This window comes from Zeus faber (genome assembly GCF_960531495.2).
Source record: "Zeus faber genome assembly, chromosome: 11".
NCBI classification, from domain to species: domain Eukaryota; kingdom Metazoa; phylum Chordata; class Actinopteri; order Zeiformes; family Zeidae; genus Zeus; species Zeus faber.
Window position 1 is genome coordinate 20,268,757 of NC_137205.1, and position 20,038 is coordinate 20,288,794.

Consider the following 20,038-nt stretch of genomic DNA (forward strand, 5'->3'; position numbering starts at 1 on the left):
TTCACCAAAAACACTTTCTCACACATTTGCGACCAAACAAAGACACATTTTCGCTTTCCCTTACACACAGAAATTTGCACACGTACAGTAAGTACTCGCACACATTCTCTCTGTCAAACTCACTTATCAACACACAGACACACACACACACACACACACACACACACACACACACACACACACACACACACATACACACACACACACACCCTGCACAAACAGCGTACACCGGAGAGAGCCGGGCAGAGCTAACCTCGTACCAGTGAACAAAGCTGATTATCCCATTCTGAGCTGGTTAACTCCCAGTGACAGTTATGGACGTTGCTGCAGATTAGGGCCCCCACATGATGTAAAACACCCCGAAGACACACTGCGCTGCACAAAGTGCCCGACAGTCAGTTGGTGGAGCGTCCCCCCTTCTCTAATGTCCACAGTCGGCCCCGTATCTCCGTTCCTCCAACGTCCATACGTCTCGCATCTGAGTTTTCTTGGACTGGGTGTTCCCCTTTCCAGAGCCTTTCGCGGAGCGATCACCTAGTCATCCCGTCAACAGTGAGACGGGAAAATGAATGCTGAAAAAAGGCGTATGGAAGGCCCACTTAAGCCAAGTGGAAGAGTACAGGTTTTCCACATTCTGTATGTCGAAAAAAATGTATAAATGAAGGGAAGGCATCCCGTGCCCCGCCCTCTAATAGAACATTTCTCACTGGAGCAGGGAGGGAGGGAGGGAAGGAAGTTTCGCAAGAGACTGACTCTCACCAAGCTGATTTCTTCTCCACAGTCAACTCCAAAAACCTTCCTTTCGAATATCAAGCGTACACGGTATTATTTGTGACAAAACCTCGGCGGGACGCGGAGCGCTCTCGTACCGCCTCGTGACATCACCGCGGCGAGGTTTGCCAAATTGACTTTCAGAGCTACAGCTTCCTGCGATTGTCTGACCATCTCTGGCGAGCCCCACCCTCCTGGCGCTCCACACGCCGCAAAACAAAGGGCCGCGTATTGTTGGCGGGACTGAAAGCACAGTCGTTTATTCGAGAATATCGTTCGAGTCAGGTTTAGTAATTCGCGAACTGCACCTTTAATAATAACCTGCTTGTTCAGAATGACATAATTTCCAAGAAGGGTGTCTGAAATTATATATATATATATATATATATATATATTTTTTTTTTTAAATCAGATATTATCCTCTGCATCTGGCAGGATAATGTATGACTGATAATCTATGTAGTTGAAATTCCATTTCATATAGGGATTCATGATACTGACAACCTAAAACCATATTCACATCACCATATCAATCATGCCCGATATTAGACGCGACTTGAGTCTCTTTTCTTCAGTGTTCCTTTGGAACGGAAATGCATTAAGTGGGAATCACTCAATCCTAACACTCACGCCTTGGCAGTGTCATTTTCCTGTCCACGTCTTTGCGAAGTAGGCGGTGCCGCTGCCAAAGATGTGTGTTTGGTGAGCGACTCGCCCGGCTCGCCAACTATTAACAGTCGAACAAACGTAAGGAAATAATGTCACCGTTTCCTCCTTCTCCGCGCCGCGTTCGTTTATTGTCATCCTTTATTTAGCTTTTACGCTTAATTTACTGCCGGTCGGGGCGAATGTACTGATCGCGACGATGGCATCGAAATGAACAGAATGAACAGAATTTGGGTCACAAAACAAAATTTGGTCACAGGTGTGAGGTCCCCGACATTGACGTTTTTTCCCCGCAGGCGGTGGTTACCTGTACTATCCTGTCCCCGGGCTGGAGGCCGGCCCTCTCCGCCGGCGAGTCGTCGTCCACGGCCCTGATGTACTGACCCGGTCGGGCCCTCTCGCTGTGCAGGTTGAAGCCGTAACCGCCGGGCCCCCGCCGGATCACGCAGAGCCGCGGCCGGAGTTCACCGCTGCGAACCTCCTGGGAGGAGATGGGGAAGGGAACGGGTGTGATTTCAATCTGTGAAAGCGTATGATTCACACGACACTTTTCTGATAGACCGGCATCAGTCCCAGCGACCCAAATACCTTCCCTCCTGCTCCCCGCTGGGGGAGAACCAGAGGCACAAAGACAATGGAGAGCTCCAGAGCATCGTTGACCATGAAGATGCAGCCTAGGTTGAACATGCGGGCTGAGGCGGGCTCCACATGCTGCTGTGTTGTGGGTTACAAGGACGAAACTGGACCCTGGCAACAAGTTAACAAGGATCTTAAAAAAAAAAAAAAAAAAAAGTCAAAATCTGAGCTCGCCACCACCGCCGTTTACACGTGACGCTAATTGCTTGCCAGGAAGGAAGAGGGTCATGGAAGAGAATGGAAGCATGTGATTGGAGGTCCGCTGAGGAGGTTATGTGGAGGACTGGAGGGGGGCTCAGGAAGAGACCGTTTCCTGAGTGGTCAGCGGTTCCTGCTCCCTCTCTAGACGAAGGGGCCCGGCGGCCGACGGCCAAGGGCCCGAATTGAATATCGGTATAATAGTAAGAGCACAAACTAAGGAAATTATGGGCGTTCCAGGCACGCTGGTAATCCAAGAAGGAGAGGAGACACAAAACGTGATTTAAAAAAAGAGCCTGGCCGCGTCGATTGAAAAGCCAAAACCTTTCGGCCAAAGCGGGTCTTTGTCAGGGCGTGTCGAGGCGAGGCCGACGGTAAAGTGATTAAAGACTCCTCTCCCCCTTGTGATTACCAGACCGCCTAAAACGGCCGTTAAATTCTCATTTTTTACTCGTTCTATTTTCCCTTCATTATTTTTGCGGCGTTTCTACAGAGCTTCACGCTCGTTTGGAAGGCTGCCCCACGGGTGCGCCGAGAACCGCGCTGCAGGACATTCTCTAACAGAAATACGCTGTCGGATTAAAACGGTGATTGTCATATTTTGCGATGGGATTATGTTGCGCGGTTTCAAGCCCCCCGGCCCTGTTGTGCCAGCTCTTTATATCCTGGTCGTGGTGAAAAAAATGATAATAATCAAGGCTCAAGGACATATTTAGTTGGCGACCCCCCTGCAGACGGAGTGGGACAATGGGAGCTGGGCGGTGACCCCCGAGCGCCTCCCCCGTCCTCCCCCCTCGTCCCGCGCCGCTCGGCCGTGGCAGCAGGACTCGGACACTTATTGTCACGCAGGAAAGCGGCTCTCCCTCGGACCCGGACCTCCCTTCCCGTTGCGGGGATGAATCCGCTTTCTTTATTTAGCCAAGGGGAGCTTCAATGGCCACCGGGGCCACTCCGAAAGCCGCCTGCAGGGGAAATGCAACATGGCGGCGTGACCCAGCCGCTCTGGACCGTGAGAGCACTCTGTGCCACCGCCCTCGGTCAACTGACGAAAATAATGACTAATTTTCCCATTAAAATACGGACAAATTCGGTCACTGGATTGATTGAAGTGACCACATGGTTGGATATAGGTGAAGGTGACGGGTGCTGCAGCTAGCTGCTCCGCCCAGCAGCCACCGCCGGGACCATCCAGAAGCCCAGCAGCCTGGAAGGGAGGAGGGGGTAGTCTGCTTTGTCGCCCTGGGGGAGGGCCATGGCAAGACATGACAGAGCCCTTGTCATGGCTTCCTTGCCCACTCTACAATAAAACCGGTGTGTTTGCAACGCCATCGTCTGTGTCTCTGTGCCGGAGGGCCGCCGAAAACGCCGCTCGGGTGGTGCGTGGCCAGCGGAACTCCTACAAAGATCTATACAGCAAGTGCATTTCTTTTCAATCCAGATACAAATTAAAACATACAGTACTATCCCTACTCCACATAAAAATTTCAGAAACAAATCATTCAAATTCATTTGGCAAGTCGCACCGGTTTTTACACAATAAGACGGCCCCACCCACTTAATTTATCATTTTTCCTCAGAACTCCACCTGGTTTCCACTTCTTAGTAAGTGAGAAAAAACTTCTTAAGAACCACTGACAAGATCAATGAGATGATTTTTTAAAATGTATTTATTTTTATATATTTGCTCCCATTTAGGGCTGGGTTGAGTCCATGCCAAGCTGACAAAGATATTTAGGGAAAAATAATAATCCTGGTGCTTTCTGTATTACAGAGCAAGACTCCTTCCCAGACGATCTCAACTCTTTCAGATGTCGACTCTGAGGAAACGGGAAACACTACAAACAAGGAGCATGAGGTGGTTTGGAGGGAGAGACTAAGTTGTGGGTTGTACAGTAGGAAGTGTAGAGGGACAGAGATCAGGGGCTCTGAGCAGCAGGTTTTTTTTTTTGACGATCCTATTTCCTCCTGATCGGACACACTCCTGCCTGGAGCGCCGCGGGCCGGCTTTGATGGCGGAGGTAACTGACTATCCGTAAACGCTTCTCTGATTATCCCTTATCGGACTTCGCCGTCTCCCCCATGGGATGTCAGGGTCGGTCGGACAGATGCAAAAACCTGCCTTTTAACCTTTTCGGCAACGTCGGTGTTTAACAAAGGATAAAAGGAGGATTCCAATGAATGTTCTGAGGTCAAAGGAAGTCAAACGTCCCCTCCCTGCCGCTCCACCTTCCTCGGTCACAAAATTAGCTCTCGGGGCAGAGGGAGGTCCGGGACCTTTGGAGGAGACCGCAAGGAGCAGAAACTCGTCAGAATTGTCAGTATCACCAAGTCTTCACAATGTTTTAAATCAAAAATGGAGAAAAAGGATTGATACGGCTTAAATTAAAAAAAAAAGAAATTTTGGACCTTTCTAACCTGTCCCTCTGGAGACTACTGATCTCAATCGAGGCTCCAGAGACACTTCCAGTTACTCCTCCAGAGGCCTGACGATAACCAACAAAGCTGGTCGCAGTGGGATTTTAGGCTTTCCTGCTTAAGGTGTGAGTTACAGAGCCGCTGCACCACCTACATTCCGGCAGATATTGAATTAAAAAAAAAGTGAAAAAAAGTGAATTTTCCCTCGTTTGGGTAAGCAAGGAAAAACACCACGACGTGGTCTCCTGGGAAAAGTTGATCTAAAAACGCAGTGATCCTTGACAAATGACAATATTGGATGTGACTGAGTATATTCAGCCAGGGTTACACTTGGCTCTCTTTTCTCACCCAGGCCGACTGCGAACAAATTTCTAAAGGCGCAGTCCGGTGAAGACCCACTCGATGGATGTCGGGACGCCAGGGCCCGCAGCGGGTGCTGTGGGGGGAGGGGACTACAGGGTTTGGCCGGTGGCGGAGGAGAGAGGGACGGAAACTCTAGCGAGGAATCCACGGAATCCGCTGAGCACACGCTGACCGAGCAGGGGAGCGAAGGAGGGCGAGCCGCTCCACATTATCCGTCCAATGGGATTGGCACGATAAACAATGGAGACCCATTGAGAATTTAAACGTGGATTAAAAGAAATGTGCACAGAGAGTGCTGTGGGAGAGATACAAGTGAACATAGTAATATCACAACGGCGGGCTTTACAGGGTTAAATATTGTGTGTTTTGTCTCTATGTCTACTCTGGTTTACTTGTAACTAAGTACATGAGTAAGTGAAGAGCGGTTTTGGTGAGTTATTACATAATGAGTCAAATTATTACATATTCATCATAAAAGTGAAATAACGCATGGCAGAATGTATTATGTACGGCGTTCAAGATGTTCATTACCACATGCAGACGATATTACATCATAAAGGTGGAATTTGCAACCGGGACCGGTGTGTCTGCTGCCACACTAGGAGCAGTAACAACCGAACAACTACAGTGTCTCTGCCGGCGACGACGTAAACACGGTGCGCGGCGATCGGTGGACGCTCGCGTGGAGAACACAGTGACCGCCGCTCCTCCGTTCACGCCGGGACCAGAGGCAAATATTTGCTTTGGACAGGCCCTAGGCCCGCCCTGACCCGAGGCCACGGCAGGTCATGCATATTTGTACATTTCCGCAGAGTCTTGTTTTGTTTCCCCAAACGTTCCCAGGCCCCCCCCACCGGCACAAAATATCTCGAAAAACGACGTTGGAAAAAGAACGCAGGGAAGTGGGCTTTCCTCCTGGCGAGGAAATGATTGTTCCTGGGTTCTGAGTTTGGTGGCAGCAACCCTGGAGACTGGAGGGGGGCAGCAGGGGATTCCAGACAATCTGCCCCCACCACCACCACCACTACCACCACACCCCTCCTCCCTGCGCAGCCAAGCGGTAGAAGAAGATTGACGCTAGATCTATGAGCTGCGACGGCAATCTATCGACTTGGCGCGGAAACGGACCGGGCGGGCCCAGGACAGTTCAGAAACCTGCCACCAGGGGGCCTCAGACCGCTTCCGGCTACGCCTTTCAATCCATGTCAGTCAGACGGCGAGCGAGGGATATCTCGATCAACACCCAAACCTCTTGACACTCCGGCCGACGTAAAACGCCCCCCACCCTCGCCGCGTCTCGTGCCCATTTTCGGGTGTTACCGTAAATAGTAGTCATGGCCGTTCTGAGGAACAGAACGAGAAAGAGAGCCGGGTGGACGGGTGATTATAACCAGACAAAGAAAGAGGGGGGAAACACGGCGCGACGCGGCAAAAGGAAGAGTCCTGTTGAGTGAAATGTGCTCGGGGAAAAACAAAAGTTTTCCAAAGGACGAGTCGTTTTCTGAGTGACATAATTCTTTTCCCACCGAGGAGGGAAGTGCGGCGCAGGAACCCCGTGACACATCCCCCCCCGCCCCCCCGATTATGCTTTCCTCCGTGCTCTCGCTCCGCTTCCTGACATGAAAGCAGAAGCGAGACAATACGAGCGCCCGTACGCACAATGCACAAAGACAGGTGCTTGAGAACGCCCCACCGTCCAAAGTCCACCGCGCTGGAGGGCCCCTCCTCGGAGGGACCCGGACCCCCCTTGGGAGGGGAGATTAGAGCGCGTCCACCTGCTCGTTCGCTCGGTGGCCACCTACCGAACAAAGCCCGGGTTTAATGTGCCACTTCCAATTGCCTCTCATTAGGACGGCAGGGGGCAAATCCTCGCGTGGGGGATGTCTGCACTTGTTTTGCCGCTAAGAGGATTGTGGTGGACCACGCAGGCCCCACACGCTCTCTGCCGATCGGATGAGACTCGGACGGCCCGCCGGGAGCGAACAGCGGGACCCCCGTCCCCGTCCAAACGTCGATATATTCTAAGACAAGGGGGGAACCGGGTGTCGGCCCTTGGGAAGAGCCGGAGGGAAAGTAAGGGGAAGGGAAGAGCCGGGGCGGCGTGCGGAGGTCCCGGCGCCGGCAACACCGAAACGGAACGTCCGGAAGAAGGGAGCTGACGGGGGAAATCAGAGCACCTCATGCGGCGGTGCGCCCGGAACGAGTTCTGAGGAATCCTTCACCCGCCCTGGGTACGTTCGCTAGATCGCACCCTAACGTCGCTGCCGGCGATGCGGAGCCGGCTCTGTAAAAAAAAACAAAAAACAATAAGCACCGGGTCTTATCTTATCTTCCCAGCCCAGTATTGTCTTAAAAACATTTATTCTGTCGATCCAGCACCGCCACTGTAGACAGGAGACACAAAGGAAGGAGTGAACAGAGAGAGGGCCACTGGTGCAATCAACCACCCTAGCAATCCCTGCAGTGGGACGTTTTTGAGATGACTGCGTGCGGTGCATTGCTCACAGCAACGAATAACTGTCTGATTCCGATGTTGGTCATTTGCTGGGCCGGGGCTTTCTGGGTGATTCTCTTTGACAGAGAATTCTCTTAGCTGTAAGCTTTTAAATTGAAAGGCACACTGCTTTGGTGTGTGTGCGCGCGTGTGTGAGTGTGTGTGTGTGTGCGCGCGCGCGTGTGTGTGTGTGTGTGTGTGTGCCGTGCCGTGCCGTGCCAGAAGCTGCCACTCCGCCCCCTCGACTTCATATTGGATTCATATTTTCCCCATGTCACGGCCAGGGGACCCGTGTGCATATAATTCACTAATGTGGCTCGTGGGCTTATAATGGAGAACATGCAAAAGGTCATGTGTTATTGTGACCAACGTCCTTTCAGCGCAGCCACAAATCTCTGACTCAACGGCTACTTCTTGGAAACACACACGGGAATCATAAAATAAAAGAAAGAAGAGGAGGGAAAAAAAAAAAAGGGTGACATGCTCCGCTTTTCCTCCTCGGGGGAAATCTCGACACGATGGAAAGTCTTTGCGGATGAGCGGCGCGGCATCGCGCCCGGGTTCAGCTTTCGCCGCCGCCGCCGGTGTCCAGAATCTGACGGACTGCGTTCTACTGAGGCCGCGGGACGTCGTCCACACACTCCACTGGCCTCGGGAATTCGGCGAATTCGTCCGCTCTCGGCCTCAAATCGACTGTCCGCTAATTCACGCCCGCCCGGCGACACCTGCCAGCCAATTCCCATCGGGCGCCGTTCTTTTCAGCCCGGCGTCAGAGCGGTTTTGCCCGGGAACCGATCGGCGGATCTCTCCTGCCAACTGTGAATTCTCCCACCGCCCCCCCCCCGGCCCCCTCTCCCTCCCCTGCGGCTGTTTTAATAACGGGCTCGACTCTCCCGCGAGTTCCCACGGCTCTTTGATCGGCACAGAGAATAACCGCTCGAGTGACAAACCGCCCCGGCGCGGCGGCTCCTTCGTGATCTACGACCGGAGCCGAGGCCTCGCCCCGTCCTTGTGATGTCGATACAGATAAAAAATACAAAAAAAAACAACAAACAACCTTTTCAGAGTCTAGAGGAGTGCTATAATAACGACGTCTGACCGCGGAGTGTACACCAGGCCTTTGTCCCGCTCTGCAGGTTCCTCGGTTGTGTCTCTTAGGCCACGTGGGGGGCGCCGGATTTTTGGGGCGGACTGATGAAACGATCTGCACGGCGAGGCGGAGAGGAGAACAAAGCACCGAACTGTCCCCCCTCCTTCTCCATTTAGTCTCCTACTCCATTAAGTTGGAAGGGAGCGCGTCTAGGAGCCAATACTAGAGTTACAATAGATCCCCTTCGGTGGCACAGCAGCGCCAATAGAAAACCAGTCAGTCATCACAGCGGGGACGCAGATGAGACCGATAAGGGCCGAATCGAGAGGGCCCGCCAGCTGCCTGCGGCTCAATCTCTGGGTCTGGAAGCTTTTCCCATCCCGCTCAGACGTGGAAGCCTCCGATGAGCTCCGGTGATTTTTTTTAATTAGAGCCACTGAGGTAATTTGTTTTCAGAAACAACAATGAAGTCAGTTTTTTTTCGACTCTGGTTTATTTATATTAAGCCCTTAATCGCAGCACAGTCTCAGAGGGCTTCACGGGCTTCATGTTTCATGGGCAAGGAAGAAGCCCCTTGAAGCCTCGAGACGGGCGCGGCGAGTGGGAAATGTTACATTTGCATTATATAACGATATATTAAATCTTAAAAAATATTATATGACCTGTTTACCGGCCGACGTAGGAAAATATCGCTGTTTTACCTGCATCAAAACGGATGGAGATTTGAATTGGGATCCCTATATGAGCGGGGTGTGTGACCCAAACCGATGTCTTTATCAGGTCTGAGCGCGACGGGACCTCCGTGGACCACCTGGTCCTGAGGTGTGACACCCTGCTACCCAGAAGTCAACAGGGTTTATCTCTGCAGCCACCCTTCCTGCCTCTGACCCCCCACTGGTCCTGAGCACCAGACAGGCTGACGGAGTGAAGTTAAACAGACCACACGCACCCACGCGCACGCATGCACACACACACACACACACACACACACACACACACACACACACACACACACACACACACACACACACACACACACACACACACACACACACACACACACAAACAGTGTCAAAACAGGCCGAAGGTTCCAGGGAGGTGGACAGTGCCATGAGATAAGGCACGAAAAGAGGAAAACCAGAAGAAGTTTAAACGGGGAGGATAGTGAGAGTTGGACCCCCATGGGGACCAGACTACCGGCAACTTGAGCATCAACATTTATTATTATTTTTTTTTCATTTTATCGCTTAATTTTGCAATCACAGCCTTTTAAAAATGACACATAGCTACCTCATGCAGGGGGGCAGGTCCTCGTGTCAGACAGGGAGACAGTCCAACGCAGGGTCACATAATTATGGTAATTGTTAATAAATACTGAGGTACGGGCAAACACACACACACACACGTACACACACACACATACACACACGCACACACACACACACCCACACACACACACAAACACTCTTTACAATATTTATACTACTCTTCCTTTGTTTTTCGTGCGATAAAGGATGTGATGTGCTGCAGTGGTATTGCTACTGATATACTAAAGTAATACTTCTCTTATCTCCAAATGACGCCGCTGACACCTGCAACGTCAGGTCAAAATCAGGTCTCAGTATCGAATCTGATGCCAAACACCATCCCAAAGATCCCCGACCAGAAGAAGATAAGAAAAGCAACTTCTTTTTTAACACACTCACGCATGTTCGGCGTCTCTAATGGGGGAAAACAGAAAATCAAAATGTTAATCATTATCTTCCATTGTTCCTCCATTTGTATTTTTCTCGAAAAACGGGACTTTGTGTGATGATGAATCCCCCAGGAGAGTGGCAGCGCTGCCGAAGGTGTGGATGTGACGCACTGGACGTTTCATAACACAAATCCATTATTCGCGCCGGGGATGACTGCTCTATATTTCCGCAGTTAAAAAGGCGACTCTTGGCAGTGAGGTGAGGCTATTCATATTTTTTAGGTATTAAATAGTGCACGCTATTTAAAAGAACATGAACATCATACTATTTGCAAGCTATGGAAACTGTTTCAGTAGCCAAGGTACAGTATGTCGAAAATTGACTGTTGCTGCTTTCCTAAGATAATCAAACACAAGAAATATTTGAGAAACAATCATTAGCAACGTGGACAATATGACCGAGCAGGTAGAGGGGTGGAACAGTCTATGAAGTTCAGAAAACTGCCTTACTTCACCGTAACAGCAGCCTCAACGATGACATTTTAACTATAACCCGATATCACATCCACAAATCCCAGACGAAATTTTGTCTCATACTGTATAGCGATATCGATATTATATCAGTACATTGCCCGGTCCCACTATACAGCTCGATAAAGTCATTCGGAATTCAGATTTGGTGTCAGGAGGTAAAAAAAGGCCGGCAACACCAGTGTGTGTCATCTCGATTATTACGCCCCAAATATGTGGCTTGATGGCGTTGGGGGTGAGGGTCGGGTGTGTGTGTGTGTCTGTGTGTGTATGTGTGTGTGTGTGTGTGTGTGGGGGGGGGTCTGAGTCTATTTCTGAGAAGGAGTCATTTCCCCCACCCCCTTCCCCCCCTCCGCCCTCCGACTGGCCGGCAGGGCGCGGCCCCTCCGGACGCATTGTCAAGACAGGGGGTGGTGAACCTTCCAGAGAATGGAGCGGGAAATGGAATGCGGCGTTGTAGGCGAGGAGCCGGCGCCCACGAGGGATGTGCAGGAGTCTATTTTTTGGTTTCAATGAAGAATGCCACTGTTGTTCACCAAAAAAAAAAAAAGGAAGGCAGCAACACCGATTTGGAACAAAAACCCGCCGAGTCTAAATAAGGTGGTGTCTACAGGTATCGGAGAAAATTCGACCACATTTTTATCTCATCTCTCGTTTATCCACAGCGAATAAACATAAGACAATGAGGCTGGGATGCCTACAATGAGTAGACTATACATATTAATGTAAAACAATACACACACCCATCAGGTTATTTGGCACATCCCTCCCTCCTCTCTGACCGTCCCCTGGTCCCTGCCACGGTGCTGACCCCCAGACCTCCACCCTGCCGCCCCCCACCACCACCCCTGACCCGGGACCCCTGCAGCGGGCGGCAGCACAGTGGCTCTGCTGTTCGGACCGGCGTCACTGAGAGCTGTCAAAATTTGACCGCTGAATATTTGAGTAAAAAAAAAAAAAACACACGCACACACACACGCACACGCACACGCACACACACACACACACACACACACACACACACACACACACACACACACACACACACAACCACACCAGACAATTAATCAGAATACTATGGAAGTACACACACACATACACACACCACCATGAACAAAACACACTATGATACACACTGACCAACTGATACACATGACCCCAGTCATATCTGCTCAACCTAATAATTTGTATTACTGCCCAGTAGGGAGAGACGGGCCCACTCAAACCAAGGTTACATAAGGCTGTTGGAGGTTTAAACCCTTGACCTCTCATTAACAAATCATAACCTGGAGAGTTCAGAGACGGACAAATCCACAGGCCCCTTGAGTGGAAACACAATGAGGGACGTGACTCTCCACCCATGACGTGTCATGTGGACCATTTCCTGTGAAACCCGCAGCTCAACAAGTCAACAAAGACAAGGGAAAGGAAAGGGAGACTCCCAACCCAACCCAACCTGCACACACACACACACACACACACACGCACACACACACACACACACACACACACACAGCAAATATATACATAACCCACGCCCACATGTGTGCACGTAACCTTGGACAATGCCCATGGCGACATAGAATGAATCACTTTGTCAATCCGACGCTGTCAGACTTCAGCACCAACCCCATCCAACCCACCAACCCTTCAGTCCATCCCCGTCAGAGAACCCGGACGACACGGGTCCTGGGCGTGGAAGCAGAATCCCAAAGCCGCTGTTTATATTTAAGGCAGACCTAACGCTGCTGCGCACCACCGTCCTTCAGGATCGAACTAAATCAAACGCTCCCCGCTGTCCTGCAGCTAGGCTTCCCTCGCCCATTGACTGTATCACGGTTCCAGTGCAGAGTGGTTCTGGTGGTGGGGGCGGGGCCCTCGTTGGGAAGTACCTCCTTCACATAGCGTGTTTATTCTAGTAAACATCAAGAACCATCAGTAAAAGTCATTTATCTTTAGCACTGCACTGTTTTCCTCCAAATAGCTTGAAGAACTTTCCCTGACCATCTTGGAAGCAGGGGAAGGGGTGGAGTCCAGGGACGAACGGAGGGGCTATTTTCTATAGTAGCTCCACCGACAACAATGACAGGAAGCCGACAAGAGCCTCGCGGAGTCGGCGCGCGGGCCCGGCCGAGGCGACGGTCGCGTGGTTTCCCAACGAGCCGCTTTAGAATTTCAAGAATTTGCATCGGAGTCAGAGAGTCCACTCTACCGTCCCCGACGCGAACCGCTACAAGAAGAAGCACAAATACATCGCCAAGCCCAACAAATGAAAACCAAACAAAATACAGGAGCCAACAGATGGTCCCCAAATGACAGCAGTGCAGAATGAGTAGGGTCACGCCGTAAGGGAGGAATTATTCTTTTGTCCTATTACACGTCAAACGGGTTTTCTAAATCTGCGGCCACGAGGAAGTGTCTTAAATTCAGATGGGGGGGGGGGGGGGGGGGGTCTACGCTCACCAATCTAGTACCGATGTTATCAGTACAATTCTGTCAATACCATGGAAGCGGCAAACTTCAATACCGGTGGCCCTAATGATATTTCTTTAATAAGAAAATGTGTTCAGCGGGATATTTCGGCAACCATCACAGCAGATTGTCGACAAATGAGCAGTGGGTACAGCAAACACTTTGCAACCAACCTTCTATCGGGAGAATGTTGCGGCGTTGGAGGCTGCACCGATAAGAAGTCCATCAATTATGCGAACTGTAACCTAGGGGGTAAATACTCAAAACCTTGGCCCGGATAATCTCTGCGGATGGAAGGCCTGCTTATCCCAGGCCGCAAACATACTAAACACACCGTCTGTTTTTTTTGTATCTCTAGGAGCCAGCTGATGCTTGTCTGGCATTTTAAGTTAATTAAAAAAAACAAAACTGGCAACCCATACACCGCGGGCCGTGGCGCGGCGGCTGAATCCTCCCACACCGCCCCTAAAGTGAGATTTTCATAAGACACCATGCTGCGCAGTTGAAGCGGCCCCTCTGCTATGGAAACCCGGCGAGGGGCCGAGCAAGCGCGCCTGTGACCGGACAGATTAGAGGCCGTGCACCGTGCGTCCGGTGGAGGGAGAGGAGCGAGGAAGGACGGCCGACCGGCAGTTCGTCATCGGGGGCCGATAACTCTCTGCCGTTCACCGCGGGGATCGCTCTACAAACGACCACGACGGGACGGGCGCTCCCTCCACGAAACAGATCACCATCGCTCCGCCGTCAATTTAGTTTCGACACCAGAGCGTTCCCTGCCCTGTAATTACGGCTTTAATCACAGCCCTTGTGTAAGCAGCCCGGCAGCCATTCAGTCAGTCCCCAAACTCCCACTGGGACCTCGCGATGGGACGAGGTTTTCCTCAAAAGCAAGAGAAGATATAAACTCCCCGCTGCATCCTCATTTCTTCATTTTACGTCTAATTTGGCCTGTTATAAATAACCTTTCTTTTATTTATAGCCCAACTGTAATATCAGAGAGAGTTCAAGAAGTGTATTCCCAGACAGCTGCTCTTTGTCGAATGCTTTTCAGCCTTAGCAGACCAGTTTTGACAGATTTGCTTACGTTTGTCCGTCCACGCACCAGCCTCGGCAGCATGTTTGCTTATTCAAAATGGGCAAATAGCAGTTTGCGTCGCAATCGCACACTTGGCTGCGGCACAAATCAAACACCGTGAACACGTTGTAAAAAAATGCACTTAATGTGAGAGAGGGCCTCGAGTGGAAGGTGGGCTCGCAAAGGGACCCCGGCTGATAAGGACGATCTGAGTACATCAAGGCCAATAACAGAGGGAACAATAGAGAGCGAGAGAGAGAGAGAGAGAGGGAGAGAGAGAGAGAGAGAAAGGACAAAGAAAACACAAAATGACCTTTGAAGCAAATAGTTTTTGTTTTTTTTTGTTCTCTGTACCATTTGTCTCCCGGTGACAACAGCCTCTCTTTCTGCGTGCATCTCGTTTTTTAAAACCAACTTCGTCGCTGATCGTTCTTTTTGTTTTTCTTCTGTCGAACCCAGCCCCTTTGGATGGAGCGCACAACAACCTTGGGCTCCTTGTGTTTTTCTGGAGCGGGGCGTCGCTCTCCAAAGCCTCTTTTGTGTCGCTTCAAAGACGAGGCCGAGCGGACGTCAGCGTGACTGCTTAACCAATGCCCTGCGTGTCGTCCAAGGCTGTGTGTGTGTGTGTGTGTGTGTGTGTGTGTGTGTGTGTTTGTGTGCGCGGGCACGCACGTGTGTGTGTGTGTGTGTGTGTATGTGTGTGTGTGTGTGTGTCCGGGGCTGCAGGGCACAGGAATGCTGGACAGGATGTAGGCAGAAAATTCCAGAAAAAGAATCCAGAATCGGGTTCAAAACATGCCCAGAAGTGGCACCAACTCAGGACACACGGACCCGGTCAACTGTGACGAGGAGCCACTGTCCAGCGTCCCCGAAAAAACTGACGGCTCCGTTGTGCCCGAAGGACGTTACGTTATCTAGAAACTGATCTGTATTGTTCACTAAAGTTAAGCCCTGACCGGTGTTATGTGACCTGTAGTGGGACTGGGCTATAATTCAATATGATCGTATGCAGTTTTTCAGGTATATCACATTGTGAGCAAATCAATAAATCATTATAACACTGTATGTAGAACCCAAAATTTCACAAAATATCGGGGACACAGCAGCTACATTTTTTTTTTTTAGGTTTCTATTTTACATAAATATAAAGGCAGATATCTTGATAGATAAGGATGGGGTAAAAAAAACAAGATGAAAAGATACTCTGATACGATTCAATTATATATATATTTTTTTGTTTATTCCTGACTCAATTTCAAAATTTCAGTATCAATACTTTTCGATACTTTTTCCGCTTGAAATAAATACCACAATCGTCACAAATGAATTGAAATATTTGATTAGTGGATGAGACGGAAATTTGGTGCTCTGAAAAGTTGGTGGAAAGTGAAAAGTCGATTTAGTTTAAATCGATATAGAATCGTATCGTCGGCCATATATACTGCTCGATAGCCAGCCCTAGTGATAAATATTGATGTTGTTTACATTTCACTATGATCATTGTGATAATACATTTTTTCACGTGGCACAGCCCGACTTAAAACGCCTGCGTCACTGTGGTGCATATAAGACACTTCAACATATCTATCATCCTCTCAGGCTGCATAATAAAGAAATCCACAGGTTTAAAAGTCAGTGTTATTCTTGTACAACATCCTCCACAACTCAGAGGTTGAGGGTAAACAGAGGAACAATGTGCAGTTCAAAGACAAACAGCACGCCCCGACATTCACAGAAATGAAGCGATGCCGGGCTCGGCAGTTCTCATTTTCACGCAAAAGACAAAACGGAAAGGCTAACACACGTCTGCCGAATACTTTGTACCAATAGGGATCTCTAATATGGGTTAGAAGCCAGGTTAGCCAGAAAGCTTGATCAAACATGTCCCCGCATTAAAGGGACTTGTTTTGGGGAAATAATCGCGAACGGATGAAAAGTTATATTTTGCATCATAAATAGGTCGGAATGTGGAACTAAGATGCGTCCCTGAAGTAACTCACAATTTGAGACGCTGGAAGGTGTATTTCCCAAATTTTCACAGGAGCTAGGCTAGCTGATCCCATCTGCAGTCATGCATTGAGCTAACACAGTTAGCACACAGCCCCTTTCCTATCGCAGTATACTGGATGAAGTTGGTATTCACCTGGGTGACAGACAGAAAGCCAATGTCCTTTTAAAGAAGAGCAAGCTCACTTTATGAAGGAAAACATGTATAATTATGACTTCGAACAGGGTTACTCAAATGAGGATACTCAAACCCCTAGGGGTACTGCAGGGGCACTGCAGGGGGTACTCCGAAAATGTTTTAAAAAGTGTTAAAATATGGTTATATATGATGTTTAAAAAAAAACACACATACGACGCACGTTCTGTCCATCATTTATGTTAATTTAATTTTTTTCCCTCCCAATGCCAGTGAAGGGGGATACTAAGCTGAAAAAAGATCTTACGCTACAAAAAAAAAAAAAAAGTTTGAGAACTGACTTAGAATGAACCCAAACTAAGTCTAAGTCGCTACCGTTCTGAGTCCAACTGAGTACCGTTGGACTCAGCACCAGCAGTGACTAAAAGATCCCAGTGCATGGCCGTGTAGAAGTGTTGTATTCGGGGCTTGAAGGGAGGTGGTGCGGCCCGTTTGGATGGCTTGACGCAGATCACAGAGCGGCGACACGGCCTCTAATCACCACGTTAAAACTCCAAAACAAAGGGGGGGGCGGGTTGTCGTAAGGATGGTCAAGGAGGAGGAAGAAGAGAGAGAGAGAGAGAGAGCGATAGATTGCGTCGTCAGGAAGAAAAGAAAGAAACAAAGAAAGAAAGAGACCTTGAAGTGGAGTGCGCGCTGGAGAGAACGTTTAGGTGATCGACCCGGCTTTACGAGAGTGAGGCCGCAACGCCGGAGGAGCTCCTCGCTGGAGCGTTGTTTCAACACGGCTCCACGGCAACGGAGCGATTAAAAAACGTGCGACCGTTTCGTTTTTTTTTTGTTCTTGTTTTTTTTTTGTTCGGGGGGGGGGGTGGCGTGTTCGGGTCCGGAGGTTTAACAGTTAAGACGCCGCTCACCACAGTACTTAAGTGTCCGGCTCACTGCGGCCTAGAAAGCAGGATCTCTGGCGGAGAGGGGGGCGGAGACGGCCCGGAGGGTAAACATCCAGGACACCGCGGGGGGTGCCACAGATGTTCCAGACAGGACGGATCCGCCCCCCCGCCCCTGGGTTTTTAAACCTCCGTGGTTTGTGCGCACCAAAGGTTTCTGTCGTCAAACGGGGCGCATTCCGCAACAATTTGCGTAAAAGAAGAAGAAGAAGAAGAAGAAGAAGAAGAAGCCACGAGAAGAGCGCGTCGGGCTCGGAATGTGTTTGTGTTCGGTGGAGGAGGGTAAACACCAAAATGACTTCCCCGTTGAAATGACTCCCCTTTTACGATGTGGCGTATTCGGCGACGTAGGGCGCGCTCCTTTCCCTCTCCTTCAAATTCTCCGTGACACAATTGCGAGGAAAAAAAGGGGGCCATTTTCACCCTTTTTTGGCCAGCGATGAAAGCCTGGCTGTCATCACCGTCGCCCCCCGCAGTGACGTCATCTTTTCAGGGTCGGCTGTTGATGGCGGCATCGAAAAGAAAGGGTGTTTGTCGCCGGCGTTTGCTCCTGGACTTTTTGGGTCATGAAGCGAGAGTTTATGAAAGCGTGGTGAAAAGTGTACGGCTCTTTTAACAGACCGACATCTGTGTTTTCAGCAATAGAGGGAGGTGGTGGACGGTTTACAGCAGCCAAGGTCCAGCCGGGCCACGGTGGGGAAGCTCCTGGGATCAATAATGATGTTATTGATTCTTTCCATCACAAAAAATCCTCAAATAAAGCGATTGCGAGGCGATCAAGCTTAAAAATTATAAAGCCTGTGCTTGTAACAAGTGTTCCGAATAATATTAAAAAAAAGGTCATAAATAATGTTATTAATCGAGTAAAAGGTTGGAACTGGTAAGGGGCGTCCGAGGGCTCTGTTCTTTTTTGCGAATGTTCGTCCTTAGCCACAGTTTACCGACAACAGCTATCTACACAGCTTCACCAAATTCACCATGGCTGCCTTTCACGTCTTTACACACTTACTTCTTGACCGATTAGCAAATGCGTATTGGTATCACTCTCTCCCTTCATCTTCGATTTCCAAGGGGCTTTAACAAGGGGCGGAGACCAAAATGTCTCTGGACTCAGATCACTGGATAGACCTACAACCAGTCAGGGCATTTGATAGACCTACAACCAATCAGACCGACAGAACGTGTTACGTAGCGCTGAGCGAGTGAGTTGGTAAATTAAACTTTTGCCAAATCCAGTCGAAGTTCGGCAAACACATCTTTCTTATCAACAAAAGCTTTTTAGAGAAAATGTACCGTCCAGTTTGTTTAATTCTGTAACGATTCAACAGATAGTTGCACATCAGCGGCAGCCATCTTGGTAAGGTGCCTCAACGGCGATAGCGTATTCAACAGACCTCTCCAACGGATAAACGGTTGTGATTGGCCCGACCCGGTCAAGGTTGGGTGGAAATATGTTTGAATGGGAGGGTGGCTTGACGTATTCTGCAGAGGAAATGAAACATGAGCAGATTTGTCTGGTTCCCATGCTCGGACCCCGCCACACCAACAATGGAAACAGCAGGTGGAGGAGCACATGCTTAACGCAAACGCTTTGAAAGGCTTTTTATGAAAACGCACCAGCTATATTTATATGGGATGCATATCAAATATGGGATTTTTTTGACAGTGTAATCTTACGGATTACCACTTTAATGATGGTTTGCTGAACTCCTTGTCTCACCTTGTCAGAGTTGGTGCTCAGCATCTTCTCCACGTGGATGTGGATCTCCCCGTTTTTAGTCTCCGGTGTCGGTGTGGACTCCCTCGGTGTCCTGTCCTCCTCCTCTTCCTCCTCTTCGTCCACCTCCACCTCCACCGCCACCTCCACCCGCCGCCGCTCATCCTCATCCTCATCCTCCGTCTCCAAGGGCAACGGGACACCGTCCTCCACGTACTCCTTCAGACACTTCAGGTCGTGCTTCTTCAGCAGCTGCTCCGTTGCCATGTCGACCACGACGAGCTCCAGGCGGCCCACGGCGATCCCGCGGATGCGCGCGACCACCTGCTGGTGGCTCTCGTGCTCCACGTTCTCGCCGTTGACGTACACGAGCCGGTCCCCGGCGCGGAGCCCCGCGACCTCGGCCGGGCTGGCGGGCTCCACCAGACGGATCACCTGGCCTGCCTTGCCCTTCTCCCCGTGGAGGTGAAAGCCATAGCCGTTGTCTCCCTTCTCCAGCACGCAGAGCCGCGGACGCAGATACTCGCTCTTGCTCGGCATTGTTTTAGGGGGATTTTTGGGGAGCTGGCAACCTGTCGCCTTCCACGGAACTAGAGCCCTCGGCAAGGATGCTGAGTGGGATAGGCAGCGATAATGAAGTTATGAGAATAACAAAAAATTGAAAAAATTATCTCGATATGCAATTAAGGTAAGAGAATATAAAAGAAATTGTAACAACCAATTAATAAAGCCTAAGAAAACCTACGAATTAACGAAAAAATTGAAGAAAATAGATGCCATAGAATAGCATGGCAATAAAAACTATACCTAAAAACCTTAAC

General features: G+C 49.9%; 1 protein-coding gene across 1 annotated transcript in view; it reads right to left on the reverse strand.

Moving 5' to 3' along the window:
• nherf1b (NHERF family PDZ scaffold protein 1b) overlaps positions 1–20,038 on the reverse strand; it is a 30,492-nt gene that overhangs the window by 10,012 nt on the left and 442 nt on the right. The window contains exons 2-3 of the mRNA XM_080009758.1: positions 19,221–19,828; positions 1,745–1,918 (exon numbers count right to left, since the gene is read on the reverse strand). Coding sequence (XP_079865884.1) covers positions 1,745–1,918; positions 19,221–19,757 — 711 coding nt within the window. The 5' untranslated portion in view covers positions 19,758–19,828. The remainder of the gene's footprint in view (positions 1–1,744; positions 1,919–19,220; positions 19,829–20,038) is intronic.